This window comes from Capra hircus, chromosome 29 (genome assembly GCF_001704415.2).
Source record: "Capra hircus breed San Clemente chromosome 29, ASM170441v1, whole genome shotgun sequence".
Classification (NCBI taxonomy): Eukaryota; Metazoa; Chordata; class Mammalia; order Artiodactyla; family Bovidae; genus Capra; species Capra hircus.
In genome coordinates this window covers 48,543,801-48,562,569 of record NC_030836.1, presented here as the reverse complement: position 1 = coordinate 48,562,569, position 18,769 = coordinate 48,543,801, and the positions used below count along the sequence as shown (strand labels likewise).

Below are 18,769 nucleotides of genomic sequence, written 5' to 3'. Positions count from 1 at the left end.
TGGTATATATACTGACTTCCCTCCCCGCTTTGGAGCAGTTCCTCAGAGATACTTAAAAGGCTGTCTCCTGGGCTTTAGTGCTCACAACTCTCCCAATTTTTCTCAATCATGATGACCAAGGAGTTAGCTTGATGCCTGACCACACACAGCGTGTACTGTCATAATGTTGGAAGTGAAAACACTTGCGTTTCATCTGTCTGGCCTCGATACTTTGGATGCATACCCCATTCTTTCCTGCTTCTGTGCCTTGCTGGAATCCCTTCCTCTTCCCCAATGGCCTTCCTACCTTTTTATGTCCTTACCTTGCTCATGCCTCAACCTCCAGCTCAAAAGCCATCTCTCCAGCATCTCTTCTTGGAGCCCACCTTGACATGTCATGGGCATCTCAAAAGAACCAAGTTCACAGCCATCTTCTCTCTCTCCCTCTGCAGGCTTGGTGCGATTTCTCCCCCACCCTCCAACCCTTACCACCATACCTAGCACCCACCCCTCTAAGGCACCACAGAGCACCAAGCTGAGCTCCATGTGTTATACAGCAGCTGCCCATTAACTCTCTAAAACAAAAAAAGAAAAAAATCCGTACTTTAGAATGGGAAAAAGGGACGATTAGATATTCTTTTAAGAGAACACTGAAGGCTCTGATAATCATGATTCTTTAGGATATGTGCCTTTAAAATAAAAAAAATTTTGCCTGCCTAGATTATTCCACTCCTTCATAGAGGCAGAAGTTAACCTGTAGAAAACAGACAGCAATGCAAATAATTCTTGTCCATAGAAAGGCCAATTAGCTGTGTCCAGTAAAATACAACTGACATTGCCCTATGGATAGACCGTTGTTTTGCAAACTCATTTCAGCACTCCCTTCACTTCTTTGGACGAGCTGTAGCATCTTAGTGCTTCATTTATTATTAAGTGAGATAAAATCTTTGATATGCATCCATTTTATGTATGTAGAAAATCATGATTTTATCTTTCAAAAAATTATCCTTTCACCTCTGACATCACCTTCCCCACCCCATACCCCCTGTCCATCCTCAAACCTGACAATTTAACTTTATAAACGTATCTTGTGTCTACTCACTTCTCTCCATCTTCCTTGCCACCACCAGTTTGCCTGAATTGTCCATCCTAGGCTCCTACCTGGCCCTCTTCCCATTCACTCTCAACTTAGCAGCCCGAGGGATTTCATTACAATACAAACTGTGTGATTTCTCCCCCCTGCTCAATCTCCTCCAAGGACTTCCCACTTATTTGATTTTTTTAATATTTACTTATTTGGCTGCTCTGGGTTTTACTTGCTGCAAGGAGGATCACTGATGTTCATTGCAGTATGCAGGATCTTTTTTTTTTTTTTTTAATTTCAGCATGCGGAATCTAGTTCCCTGACCAGGGATCGAACTCAGGCCCCCTGTATTGGTAGCGCAGAGTCTTAGCCTGTGGACCACCAGGGAAATCCCCCCATTTCTTTGAGAAAAAAGACCACGGTCCTTGCAGTGCCCTCCCACTTTCTGCATGACCTGGCTCCATCTCACCCACTGCCCCGCTGTGTCACCACACTCCTGCTGCACTGAACTTCCTTCAGTTCCTCCGCAGAGTGAGGAACAAAGTGTCTCTTGTTGCATGAATGAGGTTACTTTGGAAAGCACCTAAGGATGGGGCTGGTTGCCAGGACAACCTTCTATGTGATTAGAGAGCTGGAAATTCAGTCCCAACCTTGAGCCCTGGGGAGGGGAAAAGAGAAGGACTATGGTTTGAATTCATCACCAATGGCCAATGAGTTGACCAATCATGAGTGTGTGATGAGCCCTCCATAAAGACCCACAAGGATGGGTTCTGAGAACTTCCGGTTTGGTGAACACATGCAGATTTGGGGAGAGTGGTGCTCAGACAGCATGGGAGCTCTGAACCCCTCCTCACACCTTGCCCTGTGCCTCTCTTCCATCTGGCAGATCCTAAGTTTATAACCTTTAAAAATCAACCTGTGATCTAGTAGGCAACATGTTTGCCCGAGTTCTCTGAGCTGTCTGGCAAATTCACCAACCCTAAGGAAATTATTAGAACCAGACATGGAACAACTGACTGGTTCAAAATTGGGAAACAAGTACAACAAGGCTGTACATAGTCACCCTGCTTATTTAACTTCTATGCAGAGTACCTCATGCGAAATGCTGGGCTGAATGAATCACAAGCTGGAATCAAGATTGCAGGGAGAAATATCAACAACCTCAGAAATGCAGATAATACCACTCTAATGGCAGAAAGCAAAGAGGAACTAAAGAGCCTCTTGATGAGGGTGGATGAGGAGATTGAAAAAGCTGGCTTAAAACTCAAAATTCAAAAGGCTAAGAGCCCATCACTTCATGGCAAATAGAAGAGGAAAAAGTGGAAACACTGGCAGATTTCCACGGACTCCAAAATCACTGCAGACAGTGACTACAGCCATGAAATTAAAAGATACTTGTTCCTTGGAAGGATAGCGGTGACAAACCTAGACAGCACATTAAAAAGCAGAGACATCACTTTGCTAACAAAGGTCCATCTAGTCAAAGCTATAGTTTTTCTAGTAGTTAGGTACAGATCTGAGAGTTAGATCATAAAAATGACTGAGCACTGAAGAACTGATGCTTTTGAACTGTGGTGCTGGAGAAGACTCTTGAGAGTCCTTTGAACTGCAAGGAGATCCAACCAGTCAATGCTAAAGGAAATCAGCCCTGAATATACATTGAAAGGACTGATGCTGGAACTGAAGCTCCAATACTTTGGCCGCCTGATGCGAAGACCTGACTCACTGGAAAAAACCCTGATGCTGAGAAAGACTGAAGGCAGGAGGAGAAGGGGACGACAGAGGGCGAGATTGTTGGGTGGCATCATGAACTCAATGGACATGAGTCTGAGCAAGTTCCAGGAGTCAGTGAAGGACACAGAAGCCTGGCGTGCTGCAGTCCATGGAGTCACAAAGAGTCAGATACCACTGAGCAACTAAACAACAGTCAAGTTGAAGATGCAGAGCTCTTCCCCAAACAGGGATCAGATTCCCTAAACAGGGATCAGATTCATGCCCCCAGCAGTGAAACCATGTAGTCTTAACCACTGGATCGCCAGGGAAGTCCCCTTGTATGGATTCTAAATACGGCATTAAGGATCCAGCCCTCGCAATGCCTTGCTACTTCTGGTCTTGGAACCTTGGAACCCGAGACAACGTTGCTGTGAAGAAGTCCAACATAGCCTTCTGGAGTGAAAGAGCTGCCACAGGATGAGAATCCAGGCCTTCCAGCCAGAAGCCAGCGCCAGCTCTCTCTTGACTGAGGCCGTCTTGGACTTTCCAGCCCCAGAAGGGCTGTCAGGTGACTGCCATCACATGAGTGGTTCCAGGGAAGACGGGCAGGAGAACCACCCAGACTGCCAGTCCCCGAATCAAGAGAAACAAGAGATCACCTTTTTTATTGCTGTTTTGGGGTGGATTTTTACAAAGCAACAGATAAGAGAGCAGATGGTGATCTTTTAGGGAATTATGAAATCAATTTTCTGGGGGAGGAAAACAGCATAAAAATGTATATAAGACGGCAGCACAGAAAATATGAGTTCATTTCATACAAAATAGTTCCAATTATCTATCGCTGTGTAATGAGGCATTCCAAAAGTTCATAGTGGAAAACAACCACCATTGTATGCTGAAACTTCATGGTTCGGGAATTTGGAAAGCTCAGGGGAGACTTGTGGCTCAGTGGCAAAGAATCTGCCTGCCATTGCAGGAGACGCAAGACAGGCAGGTTTGATCCCTGGGTCAGGAAGATCTCCTGGAGGAGGTCATGGCATCCCAGTCCAGGACTCTTGCCTGGAGAATCCCATGGACAGAGGAGCCTGGCGGGCTACAGTCCATGGGGTCGCAAAGAGTCGGACGTGACTGAGTAACTGAGGGCACACAGCAGCAACAGGGCATGGCTCTTGACCCACTGAAGCCTCGGCCGGGACGGTCGGCTCTCGCTGGATGAACTGACTGGGGCCGCGTGTCAGGAGCCTGGGCTCTGGCTGCTGGGTGAGCCCCTCATTTCTTCTCCCCGTCATGTCTGCAGGAACAGGGATGTCCAGCGTGGCGTCTCCGCTCCCCACAGGCTGGCAGGAGCGTCCGGGACTCTCACTCTCCACAGTGCTCCATGCGGCCAGCTGGGGCTTCCTTACATCCCAGTGGTCCTGGGTAAGTTGCACTTCTTACTTGGTGGCTGGTTTCTGCAAGGCTTCTGCTGACCTTGCCCCAGAGGTCCCTGAACATCCCACCTGCTACGTTGTTTTGGTCAACCAGGTAAGTCACAGGCCAGCCCAGGCTTGAGGGGTCGGGGGTGGAGGAAGGATTAAGACTCCACCTCTCCATGAGAGGAGATAGCATCTGCAGCCTTGCTGGCCTTTTGTCGTACACTGTGTTTCTTTCCTTTATTTATTTATTTATTTTTTTGGCCATGCTTCAAGATGAACCAAAGAATTGTTGCTTTCAAATTGTGGTGCTAGAGAACTCTTGGGAGACCCCTGGACTGCAAGGAGAGCAAACCAGTCGATCCTAAAGGAAATCAATCCTGAATATTCACTAGCATGCTGCAGTCCATGGGGTTGCAAAGAGTCGGACACGACCGAGCAACTGAACTGATTCATTGGAAGGACTGATGCTGAAGCTGAAGCTGAAGCTCCAGTACACTGGCCACCTGATGCAAAGAGCCAACTCACTGGAAAAGATCCTGTTGCTGGGAAAGATTGAAAGCCAAAGGAGAAGGGAGTGGCAGAGAATTGAGATGGTTGGATAGCATGACTCAGTGGAAATAAATTGGAGCAAACTCCAGGAGAGAGTGAAGGACAGAGGAGCCTGGTACACTGCAGTCCATGGGGTCACAAAGAGTCAGACACGACTTAGCAACTGAGCAACAAATAAGACATGTGGGGTCTTAGTTCCCCGACCAAGGATAGAACCTGTGTCCCCTGTGTCAGAAGCATGGACTCTTAAACACTGGACCACCAGGCAAGTCCCACATACTAAGATGATGTCATTGTTTGTAAGACACGACCTGACTTCATGGGTAAGAAATGTGAAATAAATGGTCACAGTAGGATTGATGAAATGTGTGTGTACATGCTGAGCTGTGGTATAAAATGTTTTCCACTGTGGGTTGCAGATAAACCTTTAATACTGGGCTAAATTATGCTCTAAAGTGAGGGCCAAAAGCAATTTCCAGACATCTAGTCCAGACTGAGACAGTTCATCACCCGGAGAGCGTCCCCAAAATTTAAAATTCTTGCTATTATAAAACATTTCACACAAATGCAAAAATAGAGTAATATAATAAACCCTCATGAATCTATCACCCATCTTTGACAATTATCCACCCACACAGTCAGTTTTGTTTGGTCTGTATCCTGACCTATCCCTGCCTCAAGATTATTGTAAAGCAAACGCCAGGCACTGTATTATTTCATCTGTAAATACCTCGGAATACAGTCTTACCACACGCCTTTGTTTTGTGGTAATCACGGTAATCCACTTGACTTGGCAATAAATAAAATTTATAGCCTTATTCATGGAAACAGTGAACATGGATTTGACCAACAAATTCGATTTAACTGTGTTGGTAGGCTGGGGGCGTGGGCATAGGAGTGCTACAGTTTCCATCTACCATAAAGTGTTGGCAATAGGCAAAGTTTAAACTGGTGTAGGGACTTTGCTAGGGGTCTGGTGGGTAAGTCTCCATGATGCCAATGCCGGAGCCCTGGTTAGGGAACTGGGTCCCACATGCTGCAATTAAGACCTGGCGCCGTCAAATAAACAATGAGACAAAACTTTAAAAGTTAATTCTACTTATTTCGGCCACGCTAGGTCTTTGTTGCCGCTCATAGGCTTCCTCGAGTTGCGGTGGTTTCCCCTGTTGCGAAGCATAGGCTTTAGGGCTAGGGTAGTTACAGCACATGGGCTCAGCAGGCGCGGCTCATGGGCTTAGCTGTCTGTCGGCATGTGGGATCTCCCTGGGCCAGGGACTGAACCCGTGACCCCTGCATTGGCAGGCGGATTCATACCCACTGGACCACCAGGGCAGCCCCAAATATTTTTTGAAAAATAAAAAAGGAAAATTGTGAATTTGAAAATTGTGACTCAAGAGGCCACGTTAAGCACAGATTATTTAGAGGTAAGGAAGCAAGCAAAGGAAATAGTTAACCCAGCTGCACACGGACCAGGGAAGCTGAAGCAAGAGAGTGGGGTCATTGGTGTTTTACTTTAAGTGACATACATGCTATTACTTTGATTAAATAAAACTTTAACAGGCAGATAAGGTGTTGGAGAATTGACCACTAAGATCTCTTAGGCCCTATAGGTTATGTAATACTACAATCCCTCAGTTACATTGTTTTCATTTTAAAATAACATTTTATTTCATTAAAAAAAACTTTCGTCTGTGCCACTGGCTTGTGGAAATCCTTAATTCTATTTTGTATCTGATTTGTTTTGTAACATTTTTGGCTGCGCCATACAGGCGGTAGAACTTTAGCTCCCGGACCAGGGGGTTGAACTCCAGCTTCAGAAGTGAAAGCGCCAAGAGTCCGAACCCCCGGACCACCAGGGGAGTCCCCAAATCACTCTATCAAAGGGCAGATCAGCCCCGGCTCCCTGTCTCCCTTCGCAGCTTGTGTTGCTCTGCACACTCAAGTTGAAAGATGAACTCTCCTACCAGTCAAACCTGTCGGCATGCAAAGGGTCAGTTTGTGTATTTAGAGCATTTTCCGCGTTCTTCCTGGCTGGTCTCTGCCACACCCAGCACGTCCTCGTAGTGAGTGTTCTGGAAGCTCCTTCCCCTTGAGTCCCAGCCCCCGGCCCCTGCTCTCACAGCGCCCTTCACGGGATGAGTCCCGGTCCCCACCAGAGGGGGTCCCTGGGAGGGGCCAGTCCTACCCATCCCAGGATCTCTAGGGCAGGGTCCCCTCCAGAATTTCACACGGTCGTGGCCCCACAAAGACACTTCAAGGTGCAAATCTCTGGAACCTGTGGATGTGCATTAATTTGGAAAAGTGGTCTTTGTAGACGGAATGAAGAGAAGGCTCTGGGATTACCGGGGTGGGCCAATGACGAGCCTTCTTCTAGGAGACAGAAGATAAGACATGCAGGGGATAGGCCACATGAAGACAGATAAGAGGAGAGGAAACGCTGGAAGAAGAGAGAACAGATTCTCCCCTCGAACCTCCGCCAGGACTGGGCCCTGCTCCCTTCCCCACTGGGCGTGCGCGCTGCATATCAGGCTGCACACAGCGCTGGCCTGGACCACAGGCCTTGAAAAGGTGCCCCGCTGAGCCCTGGACATGAAACAGCAAAGTCACCGGCTACTCATTCTCACCAAGGGATGAGGCCAAGGAAGCGTAAGAGACAAAAGGGTTTGAGACATTCAGAAATGTACTGAAGGGCGAGTGAGTGGGAGGCTAGACAGTAGCTGTGGACCCGCACCTGCCTGCCTGCCAAGATTACAGGGAGGGTGGGCCCTTCTTGATACCCTGAAACCCATTCCGGGAGAAGTGAGGACTTAGTTAGCAAAAGGCAAAGATCAAAAACCAAAACCACAGTGACCTCAAATATGGGCTTCCCTGGTGGCTCAGCGGTTAAGAATCCGCCTGCCAATGCAGGAGAATCAAGTTCCATCCCTGTGTCGGGAAGGGTCACTGGAGAAGGAAACGGCAACCCACTCCAGTATTCTTGCCTGGAGAAGGACAGGAGGGCCTGGCAGGCTACAGTCCATGGGGTCACAAAGAGTCAGACACAACTTAGCAACTAAAGAAACAACAGACCTCAAAAATGCATGATGTGAAATGTAGAGAAACTTATAGGCAGCACTTAGGAGGAAATAGTAGCCTAACATAGGTTTTAACAGTGAGAAGTTTTTTAACGGGACCGCACCTGGACCGCAGTGTGAGTCCCCTCCCATCTCCATGGTGGGGAAGTCCTGGGCACTGGCCGTGAGTGGAGCAGGCCTAAGATATGTGGCTGACGAGCGTTCTTAGAAAAGCAAATCTACAGTAACATCTCCTTAGTGCTTTCGTTCAGAATTTCTCAACAGACATATTTTTAAGGCATAAGTGGAATCAGTGAATCAAGTTGTAATAAAACACCTGCAGCTCATGAATCATGGATGACTGTTTCCAGAAGCTTTCAGATACTCAAGGCTTTCTTGGCTCTGGTCAGGCAAAAAGGGAAATGTAAGATGAGACAGACACTCCATGGTTTTAAATTTCACACTTGTTAAACCCTGCGTGAAATTGAAATCCTCTAAATTCTTAAAGAGATGGGAATACCAGACCATCTTACCTGCCTCCTGAGAAACTTCTTGTATGTGGGTCAAGAAGCAATAGTTAGAACTGGACATGGAAAAACAGACTGGTTCAAATTGGGAAAGGAGTGTGATAGGTTGTATATTGTCACCCTGCTTGTTTAACTTATATGCTGAGTACATCACGAGAAATGCTAGGCTGGATGAAGCTCAAGCTGGAATCAAGATTGCTGGGAGAAATAGCAATAACCTCAGATACGCAGATGACACCACCCTTATGGCAAAAAGCGAAGAGGAAGAGCCTCTTGATGAAGGTGAAAGAGGAGAGTGGAAAAGCTGGCTTTACACTCAACATTCAAAAAACTAAGATTGTGGCATCTGGTCCCATCACTTCATGCCAAATAGATGAGGAAACCATGCGAACAGTGAGAGACTATTCTCCTGGGCTCCAAAATCTCTGCAGATGGTGACTGCAGCCATGACATTAAAAGATGCTTGCTCCTTGGAAGAAAAATTATGACAATCGTAGACAGCATATTAAAAAGCAGAGACATCACTTTGCTGACAAAGGTCCGTCTAGTCAAAGCTATGGTTTTTCCAGTAGTCATGTACAGATGTGAGAGTTGGACCACAACAAAGGCTGAGCGCTGAAGAACTGATGCTTTCGAACTGTGGTGCTGGAGAAGATTCTTGAGAGTCCCTTGAACTGCAAGGAGATCAACTCTGAATATTCACTGGAAGGACCGATGCTGAAGCTGAAGCTCCAATACTTTGGCCACTTGAGAAGACCTGACTCATTGCAAAAGACCCTGATGCTGGGAAAGACTGAGGGCAGGTGGAAATGGGGGTGACAGGATGAGATGGTTGGATGGCACCACTGATTCAATGGACATGAGTCTGAGCAAACTCCAGGAGATGGTGAAGGACAGGGAAGCCTGGAATGCTCCAGTCCATGGGGTGGCAGAGTTGGACACGACTGTGCGACTGAACTGAAACCTGTGTGTGTGCTAACTTGCTTCAGTCATGTCGGACTCTTTGCAACCTGGGGACTGCAGCCCACTAGATGCTCTGTCCATGGGACTCTCCAGGCAAGAACACTGGAGTGCGTTGCCATGCCCTCCTCCAGGACATCTTCTCGACCCAAGGATCGAACCCACGTGTCTCGTTATCTGCTGCACTGGCAGGCAGGATCTTTACTGCTAGCGCCACCTGGAAAGCACGTGTGAACCCTGAGAACTAGGAAATGCAGAAAATAAGGGCTGCCCCTACGTTAAACTGGAAGATCAGCAAGCACAGCCCGTAAAGAGGGAAACACGCGGACGACCGACAACAGGGCCGACAGAAACAAGCAGGGATGCGTTCATCTGCGCAAAGAAAGCATCTGTGCCATTCAGAAGGGGAGCCCGTCAGCCCTTGGAGGGACAGCTGGAACCAGAATGAAAACCGAGACCATGGTCAGCAGTGCCCACACACATGGCCAAGTGGGGTGGTATCACTCACCGGGCTTCCTGTGTCCTCAGAGCTGCTGGCGGTGACCTCTCCGAGTGCCAGGCTGGGCAACATCCCGGATGAGCCAAGGCATCGCGGCTCTCCTTCCAGGGCTGCTGCAGGGCCCTCGGTGGGCGGCCACCCTCATCCCCTGCCCGCCACCCGCTGAGGCCCGGCTGTCCCCCTGGGATCCTTTCAGCCCTTGAGCCTGGGTGTTCCCAGCCCTCTGCCACGTCGGACTGGGACACGACTCAGGACTTGGCTTGAGATGTCAAGGAGACTGTGAATCTGGAAGGACACAGCCCTGGGGCCCGTGAGTGACCACGTGTGAAGAGCAGGAGAGCAAAGCCCCCACGGGGAGGAAGCAGAGCAGGGGACGCGCCCACAGCCTCCACTGCCCCCTGCACAAGTGCCTCCTCTTTGCCTCTCCTCGGCCTCAAACAGACCCCAGCTGCGGCTGCTCTGCAGGCGATTCCTCAAAACGCATCTCCTGCAAGAGCTACTGTTCCTGCTGCCCTGGGGCTGCGTGAGTGCGCTCAGGAGCGTCAGACAGCTGGGGCTGCCACAGCTCATGCTGGGGGGGGCGCCTGATGCCGGGGAGGGGCTGATGCTGGGGGAGGGGCTGCTGCTGGACTAGGGGCTGATGCTGGGGGAGGGCCTGATGCTGGGGGGAGGGCCTGATGCTGGACTAGGGTCTGCTGCTGGACTAGGGTCTGATGCTGGGGGAGGGCCTGATGCTGGGGGGAAGGTCTGATGATAGTGGGAGATTATAAATTTCTATGAGAAATCTTTTTTCCCTACTCTCCTGACCACCTTGCTATGTTCTTTTTCACTGAAGGATAACTGCTTTACAATATTGGTTTGATTTCTGCCATACATCAACATGAATTAGCCACAGGTGTACGTGTGTCCTCTCTCTTGAATCTCCCTCCCACCTCCCCTTGCTACATTCTTGTTTCTATGGATGTATGAATAATAAAACTGTCGACTTAACATAAAAAGCTCCCACACACATGCGTGCACACGCACACTCCCCAGTGCATCACTCGGGCCACCCCACCCTGGGACCCACGGTGAGGCTTCACGCCTGCACTCTGTCCCCACCCTCGGCCCGCCGCCCGCGCCTCAGCAGCAGAGGGGCCCTGTCCCCGCAGATGCTGAAGTGATGGAGCCTCTTGTCTCTGGAGCCAGGGGCATCCACACCCCGTCGGTCGTGCTCTGGGGACACCTATGCTTCCGTCTTCTAGCCTTTCCATTCTCTCCATCGTTTCTCTTAACAGAAGGCCCACGTGGTGACACGGGCTCCCATTACCAGCTCTGGTCTGTCCTCAGTGAGAATACAGCTCACCCTCGGCACTCCTGATTGGCAGTGGGAAACTTTGCTTCAGTACTTTATTGAAAGAAAGCAATAAATAATACTGTGATAAAAATAGTTCAAAAGTAGACTGTACATACTTTGTTACATATTCAGGAAGTTCACAAAAGATTGATAGAAAAACAGAACGGTAACAATGAATTATACAAGTAAATTAAAGGCGGGACCCACATGGGAAGAGAGACGCTGTCTCCGTCCACCGAGATATCAGCTGCATAATAAATAATGCACCATGATCTGAACGCATCTCTTGCTGGCTTTTTTAATGTGCCGCTGAAAAAGTAAAAGTTACATTTGCTACTTATACAATCCAAAACGGCTATGTCATCAAAATCTAAAAATGCACGCCTAGGTCCACTCTTTAAACGCGTCTACAAACAGGTGTAAAAAGGCGATTCACGTGAGAAGCATAAGGCCTCTGTCAGAGCTGCACCACGCTGTCTGCCGGGGGTGCAGCGGCTTCACGCCCGGCGCACCAGCTCTGCAGCGGGTACAGGGCGCCACGATTGGTCCTCACAGAGTAGGCGCCCTTGACCCTGCCTCCCAGGAGGAGGGCAGGGAGGGCGGGCATGGCGGGTGGTGGGTGCCCAGGCCCCACCCTCCCCACCCCCGCCAAGTCTCTCTTCCCCAGCTCATGGCTTCTGCCAGTCACTGAAGACGAGGGATCCGGGTCCATGGAGACTAGGTTACGGGAGAGATTTTCATAGTTTTCTTCCAGTCATCCTTTCAGCCCAAATTTGATTAGAAGCTCACATTTAACACCCAGTACTTTTAAATCTCTTCACGCTGCAGAGAAAAAGCATTTCTTGCTAGAAAAAGTACAGTTTAGGTCAGTCGTTAAAATACAACAGCAACTGGTTGAAATTAAGTTCGCTCATTTCAGAGTGATTGTTGGAGAGCTCGGTTACATTCGGGAAGGAAAATGCACACCGTGTCACGATGATTTTACAATCGCAGCAAAACCCCTTCTCTCATGGTTTATCATTTAAAGATTAAACAAGAATAATTACAATAAATGCATCATTTACAAAAGCCCTATATTTGTTCATAGGATTTATACATACAAGCATTACAGTACATTCATTTGAAAGACTAAAATCAGGTATCAGAACACGAGTTGATCTGAAAGGATATTTATAGCCTGGATATACAAGAAAAAGTAAGTAACTATATAAATGAAGTCATAAGTTTACATAAATATAAGAAACATTAAATTCTAAAATATTTTCTCTATGGTATTCATGAATTTTTTCACTAATTAAAAACTCTGTAATAAAATATCTTCGGGTCCATATAACAAGTATGAACAGATTAAAGATTCCATCGAGTTCAAAACGTAGTCTCTGTCGTGTCCTGGACGCTGTAGGATCATCTGTAGAAGTAGTGCGGGTACACTGGAGACAGACACACGGACGAGTCAGGCCTGGGACGGCTGGTGCCCGAGCCCCTGCCCCTACAGAACCCCCCACCCCACCCCATTCTGGGATCAGGGGCTTTGAGGATTCAGAGAAATATGGAGGACCAAGCAGATCAAGGAGAGAACTCTGTGGCTGACTTTATTCTGACATATAGCTAAAAGCTGCTGCTAAAAAAAACTAAACCCCAATCCAGCTTTCTAGCTGAGACATGAACAGGACAAAGCAGACAGCCTCCTGCCCTCAGAGCGGCTCGAGCAGGGCTGGGCCCCCGGGCCGGACCCACCAGAGGACCACCCAGAGCAGCACCTGTAAGGGAGGTGGCCCCTCACCGGTGGCCGAGCCCCAGACGCTGGTGCCCTTCTGTCCCTGCGGAGGGAGAGGCCCAGGGCAGGGCAGCCTCGCAAACCCTGACGCTCTGGGTTCCCTCCGAGAGCGTGCACGCAGGGCATGGCCGGCAGCACTGCCGCCGCGGGAGGGACACCCTCGCGCACGGGACCGAGGGACGTGCTCTGACCACTGCGGAGGCAGCCGGGCGCCGCGGTCACGTCCTCTGCCGCTGAGGGCTCTCCTGGGCCCGACCTCCGGAGACCCGCCGACCCTTCACTGCCAGGGCGAGGCCTCCGCACCCCACGGGCCAGGCCGCCCTGTACTCACCCCGAAGCTCAGCAGGAGTAAGTCCTGACTGTGGCGGAATCCAGCCTCTGCGTTCCCGCCACGCTGCCTGGTCCCACGAACACGGGAGGAAGCGTGCAAACACAGCGTGCGGTTAGTCATGGAACGTCACACGGGGCACGAGGACACACACACTCACACCTACAGCAGCGCCCACTCCTACAAGGGTCTAGGGAAACTTCTAGAGGGTGGGCGAGCTGGGGAGAGCGAGCCTGGAGCCCCGTGCTCTGCTGTCCTGGGGGCCGGGCTGCTCTTCCCCAGGCGGCCTCAGGGAGGGCGGAGGACGGGGCTGCTCTAAGAAAGCGGAAACTCAGTCTCAGCCGCCCTCGGAAATGGCACCACTGACTCAGGGTCAGCCCCAGCCTCCGCTCCAAGTTGAATAAGAAATCGCCATAACCTCCTAGCAGAAACCCGCTGCTCCCAATTCAACATTTTCCATCTTCCCCTGGGCCCAGCAGGAGTACATCTGATGAGTCTCGGGCCAGGGCTCCAGAGAGGGCTGAAGACTCGGGGCTGCTGATGGAGCAGCTCACCGGTCTGAACCCTCTGAGTCTAAGAGCCCCTAGACCTGCTGCACGGCCAACGCAGAAGCCACGGGAACCACCCAGCTACAGTTTATGCCCTGCCTATCTCACGGAGCTTGTAAAGGTCAGCTCCCATATATTACATTCCCAACAACTCTTTCTAGAATTGTTTTCAATTTATCCAAACTCTAATGTCAACGTCACTGTGTGCATCTGACAGGGAAATGTTGGATTTATAATGAGAATGCGAAATAAAAAAGCAAGCACTTAAGACTCTTCAATCGACTGAAAGCTAGGCTACAGTTAAGATTTGTAAAAAGGAGCTGCATGCTCCTTGGAAGAAAAATGCTGTTTAGAAAAGGAGAGAGTCACTGGGCCTCCCCCAGCCCTGGTTAAGCGTATCATTGAATTCTGGCGACAAGACAACGCAGCTTCCCTGTGAGCCCGCTCACCGAAAGTGCCCAGCTCAGCAAAGGCTTTACCTGAATGTACTTTGCTCTGTGGGGACAAGTAAGAGCAAAGCTTATGAATCTACTCACGGGAAGGGCTACTAACAGGAAAAAACGGCACCACAGAGACCCTCCAGGCCCGCTCCCACGGGGTGAGCGCACACTCCCTCTGGGAACCCGGCCAGGGAGGAAGGAGCCCGAGTCACCCCGTCACGGATAGGACACTGGGGGGTGGTGTGCACAAGGCGCCTCCGGAGCCACAGAGCCTGAACCCGGCCCCGGCCGTCTGGCCATCAAGTGGGAACACAGCAGCCCTGAGCACCCAGCCTGAACTAGCGGCGTTCTCTGGCAGAGAGGCTGTCAGAGGCAAAACCAGAGCTAGGTTTGAAAGCACAACTGCCTGGCCAGTGTATTTACGGCCCGGCCAAACTCGGGGGAGGACCTCTGTGGGCCTCACCTTCTTCCTCCGCCCCATCGACTGACAGTGTGCAAGGGACGGACAATGGTGGGGACGGGGAGAGGGCGGGAAGGTGGACGCTGCTGTCACTTAGAGTGGACTCGGCCATCCTCCCAGCGTGGAGAGTTGCTGAGGGATGACTGGTATGGCCTGAGAGCGACCCTACTGTTTTATGGAAGAGCTCTTGAGCGCTGCCGGCCACACACGCATCTCTACAAGCACGGGTGTCAATCTAATGCTCTGAGAATATACACAAGTCTCAGTTTTATTAGTTGGAAGAATACGCTAATATTCAACCAGACAAGAACTTGAGGAAGAAAAAAAAAAGCACGACTGTTAAACATTTCTAAACAGATGTTAGGATTCACTGGCGAACACGGACCCTCGGGCATGCATTGAAGAGCCCGGTAACCTGGGCAGGAGGCCCTTCCAGCTCGTCAGCGTTCTGGCCCAGGCCGCACCCACTGCCCCACCAGCCACCTACCGTCTGGCTGCACCTTCCTGGGCTGCACCGAGGGCGAGGACAGAGAGGACGGGACCCGGAAGTTCGCAGGCAGCGTCTCCGCGGACCCAGCAGCTAAGCCACGGACATCCTTTGGCCTGAATTTTTTCCTCCAAGAAGGTGCTCTCCTAAAGCTTTTATCATCGTCCTGGGAAATAACAGGACAAAAAATATGACAGATTTTAAAACAAAGGGAAAAAAAAAAAAGCCACCAGCCCTTTAAAATGGCCGAGTTTGCTACTGCACTTTTGTCCATGTGTATTTGACTCGTTTGTGATAACCGTGTGTGACTGACTGATTTGCCCAAACTGGGAACAGCGGAGTGTGGCACAGGGTGGGGTAACACGCGTGCCAGGCTCTGGCTGGACCGCCTCGGCTGCCCGGGCGGACGATCCCCCTGACAGTCAGCAGGTCTCACTGCTCATCCTGGAGAAATTGCCCCTTGCTATATAATGCAATACGCTGTCATTTGCCCTGGAAACAGTTTCAAGCTGTAACCAGTTCTGTCTCACGCTGGGACAGGCTAATGGATGCATCTTCAGGTGTCCGATTCTCCTTGTCAAACTCAAGTCTCCTTAAGGTCCAATGAAGAGAAGAACTATAGTGCGGGAGTGAACAAGTCACGGTTGTGCCTAAGGGGAAATTAACATTCTGTGCGTTTTCAATACACTTATGAAACAGCCCCCTAGCACACGGGCCCTGGAACAGGGTCAGGCCATCCAGTTGCTCTCCAAAACACAACTCACAGACACCATTCCTAAGTGAAAACCAATGTTTTAATATAAAAAATATTTTTGAGGGGGACTAAAACTTACATAGCAAAAAAAAAAACCACCCCGAAACAAAAACTAACTCACCCTGTATCTTACTGAAGACACGAGTTTTCTAATGACTCATTTGTTGATAAATTTTTAAGAGCAAAGCTTACCTCGTAAAGTTAGTTTATCTCCATATTTAGAAGAGACACCATGACTACATGGCTCACACAAGTATAACAAAATAATTTACATTAAGGCAACTTGAAAAATTATCAAGCTGAACACTTACTTCATCGAACCTTCTGTCGGTTCCCATGACCAAGAGGTTGTTGAACTCTCTTTCCAAGACAGCACGAGCCTGAAATTATGAAGAAACAGCATCCTGAAACTGTCTACAATCTTACTCGAAAGTCAGCACATCACCATTGTTTTTTAACCCAAGACTTACAAAAAAAAACTCAACTGTGATATTGTTTGAAGTCGGGGTTTAACGTGGTGTCTCTGGAGGGGGTATTGAGAAGAGGGAGCCGTGGTCTCTTGGAAATTACACACCAAGTGTGCCCTGTGGGCTGGTGCTGGTGGAGAGATCACGGTACTGACACAAGATACACAGCCTTCTGGAGAACAAAAGTCCCCTCATTCTCAAATGCGCCCACGAGTCAAAAAGAACCACACAAGGCCATTACCCCCAGAAGGAAGATTAATAAAACCTTCATCTGGCACACAAAGAGGACATCTCTTTCCACGTAAGAACTGAGTACATGTCACTCTCACGGCACACTGCCTTGAATCAAAATTCCCCTTATTTTCTGAAAGACTCTCGTGCTTCCAACAGAGAATGAAAAGTGGACAGGCACGAACACGGAGGCACAAAGCATCTCTGACTATGGACTATCCCGAGAGGGACTTGGGGAGCAACGAGGGTACCAGCTGTCTGAGGGGTCAGGTTTGGTCTCCGGTCGGGGAGCCAGCTGGCATCTGCATCGGGAGATGGCCCGCTCGCTGGGCCCGAGCCCGGCTGGTCGCACCTGTGTGTTCTGCGTGGGGATCTGTAACAAGAGGGCCAGCGCGTTGAAGTCAAACGTCTCGTCCAAGGCCAGCAGCGCGCCGTGCACGCCGCTCTCAACGAGGTTGTTCGCGTATTCCTTGAGGCCAATGGAGAGGATCCAGCGGATCACTCGGTCGTTGCTCCAAACCAGCACGTCTGCAGGGAATGAGTTTGGAAAGGAGCCTCAGAAAGCTGTGCTCCCCTCGTGCAGCTGCAGCGAAGGAGTCCTACGTGATGCTGACCCTCAGCTCTCGACAAAAGCCAGGACCTCCCAAGGGCCGGGGCACACGGCTCAGCAGGCAGCCGACCTGCTGCGCTCAGACACGATGTCCTGGCCCCTCTCCATCCTGATGGAGACTGTTCTACTAGAACTCATTCTTCAGGCGAGTCCAAGAGACATGAAGCGATTATGTGCATTTCCAGGGAACAGAGGATGGGGCTCCAGGGATCGGACAGGACGGGACACATAAGAACGTGCGTGAGCACCGGGCACGAACATGTTTCAGACACAGACTTGAGTGTCTTTTTTTCCTTTATTTTTGAGTGTTTGTTGATGTACTTTTTTCACGTCACAAAAAGGACTCAGTACCATATCTGGACACCTTGCTCAATTCATCATAAACCTCTCATTTAGAATCTTGAAGCTTTTTTTTTTTTTTAAGTCATTTTTGTTGTCTCATTTTAAAAAGAGAGAAACGTAAAGACATTGTCCAGCATATTAGAGGGATTTGTGTGAGGGGGGAAGATCTTAGTTAAGTCAAGTAATAAGTTACAAAATTTACTCTAATGGCACCCCACTCCAGTACTCTCGCCTGGCAAATCCCATGGAGGGAGGAGCCTGGTGGGCTTGCAGTCCATGGGGTCGCTAAGAGTCGGACAGGGACTGAGCAACTTTACTTTCACTGTTCACTTTCATGCATTGGAGAAGGAAATGGCAACCCACTCCAGTGTTCTTGCCTGGAGAATCCCAGGGATGGGAGAGTCTGGTGGGCTGCCATCTATGGGGTCGCACAGAGTCGGACACGACTGAACCGACTTAGCAGCAGCAGCAACAGCAGCAGAGTGCTAAAAATAGCCACGCTGTACAAATACATCCAGCTGATCACCGATGACTTTCAAAGACAGTGTGTGTCAAGTGTAAAAAGGTTTAAAATGGATTCAGAAAACAAACGAGACAGAGAGACAGCTCTCAATTCCAATGCCCTTGTATGGGTCAAGGGACGGGTACTATAAATGTTGGCTTCTGGTTTTCTTGTGATTCAAATGAACTCAGTCACACCTAGACGATCCTTCACATGGGCCATCTCTCCAAACATGTTTTTATCTTTCTTGTAAAAACTGGAGATGGAAACAGCACTTCCACGCGCAGGGCTATAGCGAGGACTAAATGAAGGAGCCTGCGAGGCGCCTGGACTCGCTCAGTGAGTCTTGTTACTGTCAGTGATCCTCTATCACTGACCTTGTTCTCAGTGATCTATTTCCTGAACATTCTGGGACGTCTCACACTGAGCTTAATGGCTAATATCCCTTTTGAAAATTTGTTTTATTTATTTTTGGCTGTGATGGGTCTTTTTGCTGTGTGCAGACTTTCTCCAGTTATCATGGGCGGGCTTTGCACTGGGTGGTTTCTCTTGTTGTGGAGCCCAGCCTCAAGGGCATGAGGGCTTATCCGCCTGTGGCCTATGGGATCCTCCCAGACCAGGGACTGAACTGATGTCCCCTGCATTAGCAGGCAGATGATTCTAACCCACTGGATCACCAGGGAAGTCCTACAGCTAACACCTTATTTA

The 18,769-nt window shown here is 49.6% G+C and overlaps 1 protein-coding gene across 6 annotated transcripts in view; it reads right to left on the bottom strand.

Moving 5' to 3' along the window:
* Window positions 11,140-18,769, bottom strand: part of PPFIA1 (PTPRF interacting protein alpha 1) — a 79,790-nt gene continuing 72,160 nt past the window's right edge. For 5 of the 6 annotated variants that reach the window (XM_018043243.1, XM_018043244.1, XM_018043247.1 and 2 more), the window contains 5 exons: window positions 16,960-17,135; window positions 16,221-16,289; window positions 15,156-15,321; window positions 13,224-13,290; window positions 11,140-12,545 (listed from right to left, as the gene is read on the bottom strand). In XM_018043243.1, coding sequence (XP_017898732.1) covers window positions 13,232-13,290; window positions 15,156-15,321; window positions 16,221-16,289; window positions 16,960-17,135 — 470 coding nt within the window. In that variant the 3' untranslated portion in view covers window positions 11,140-12,545; window positions 13,224-13,231. The remainder of the gene's footprint in view (window positions 12,546-13,223; window positions 13,291-15,155; window positions 15,322-16,220; window positions 16,290-16,959; window positions 17,136-18,769) is intronic. The other variant, XM_018043246.1, reaches the window with a different exon arrangement.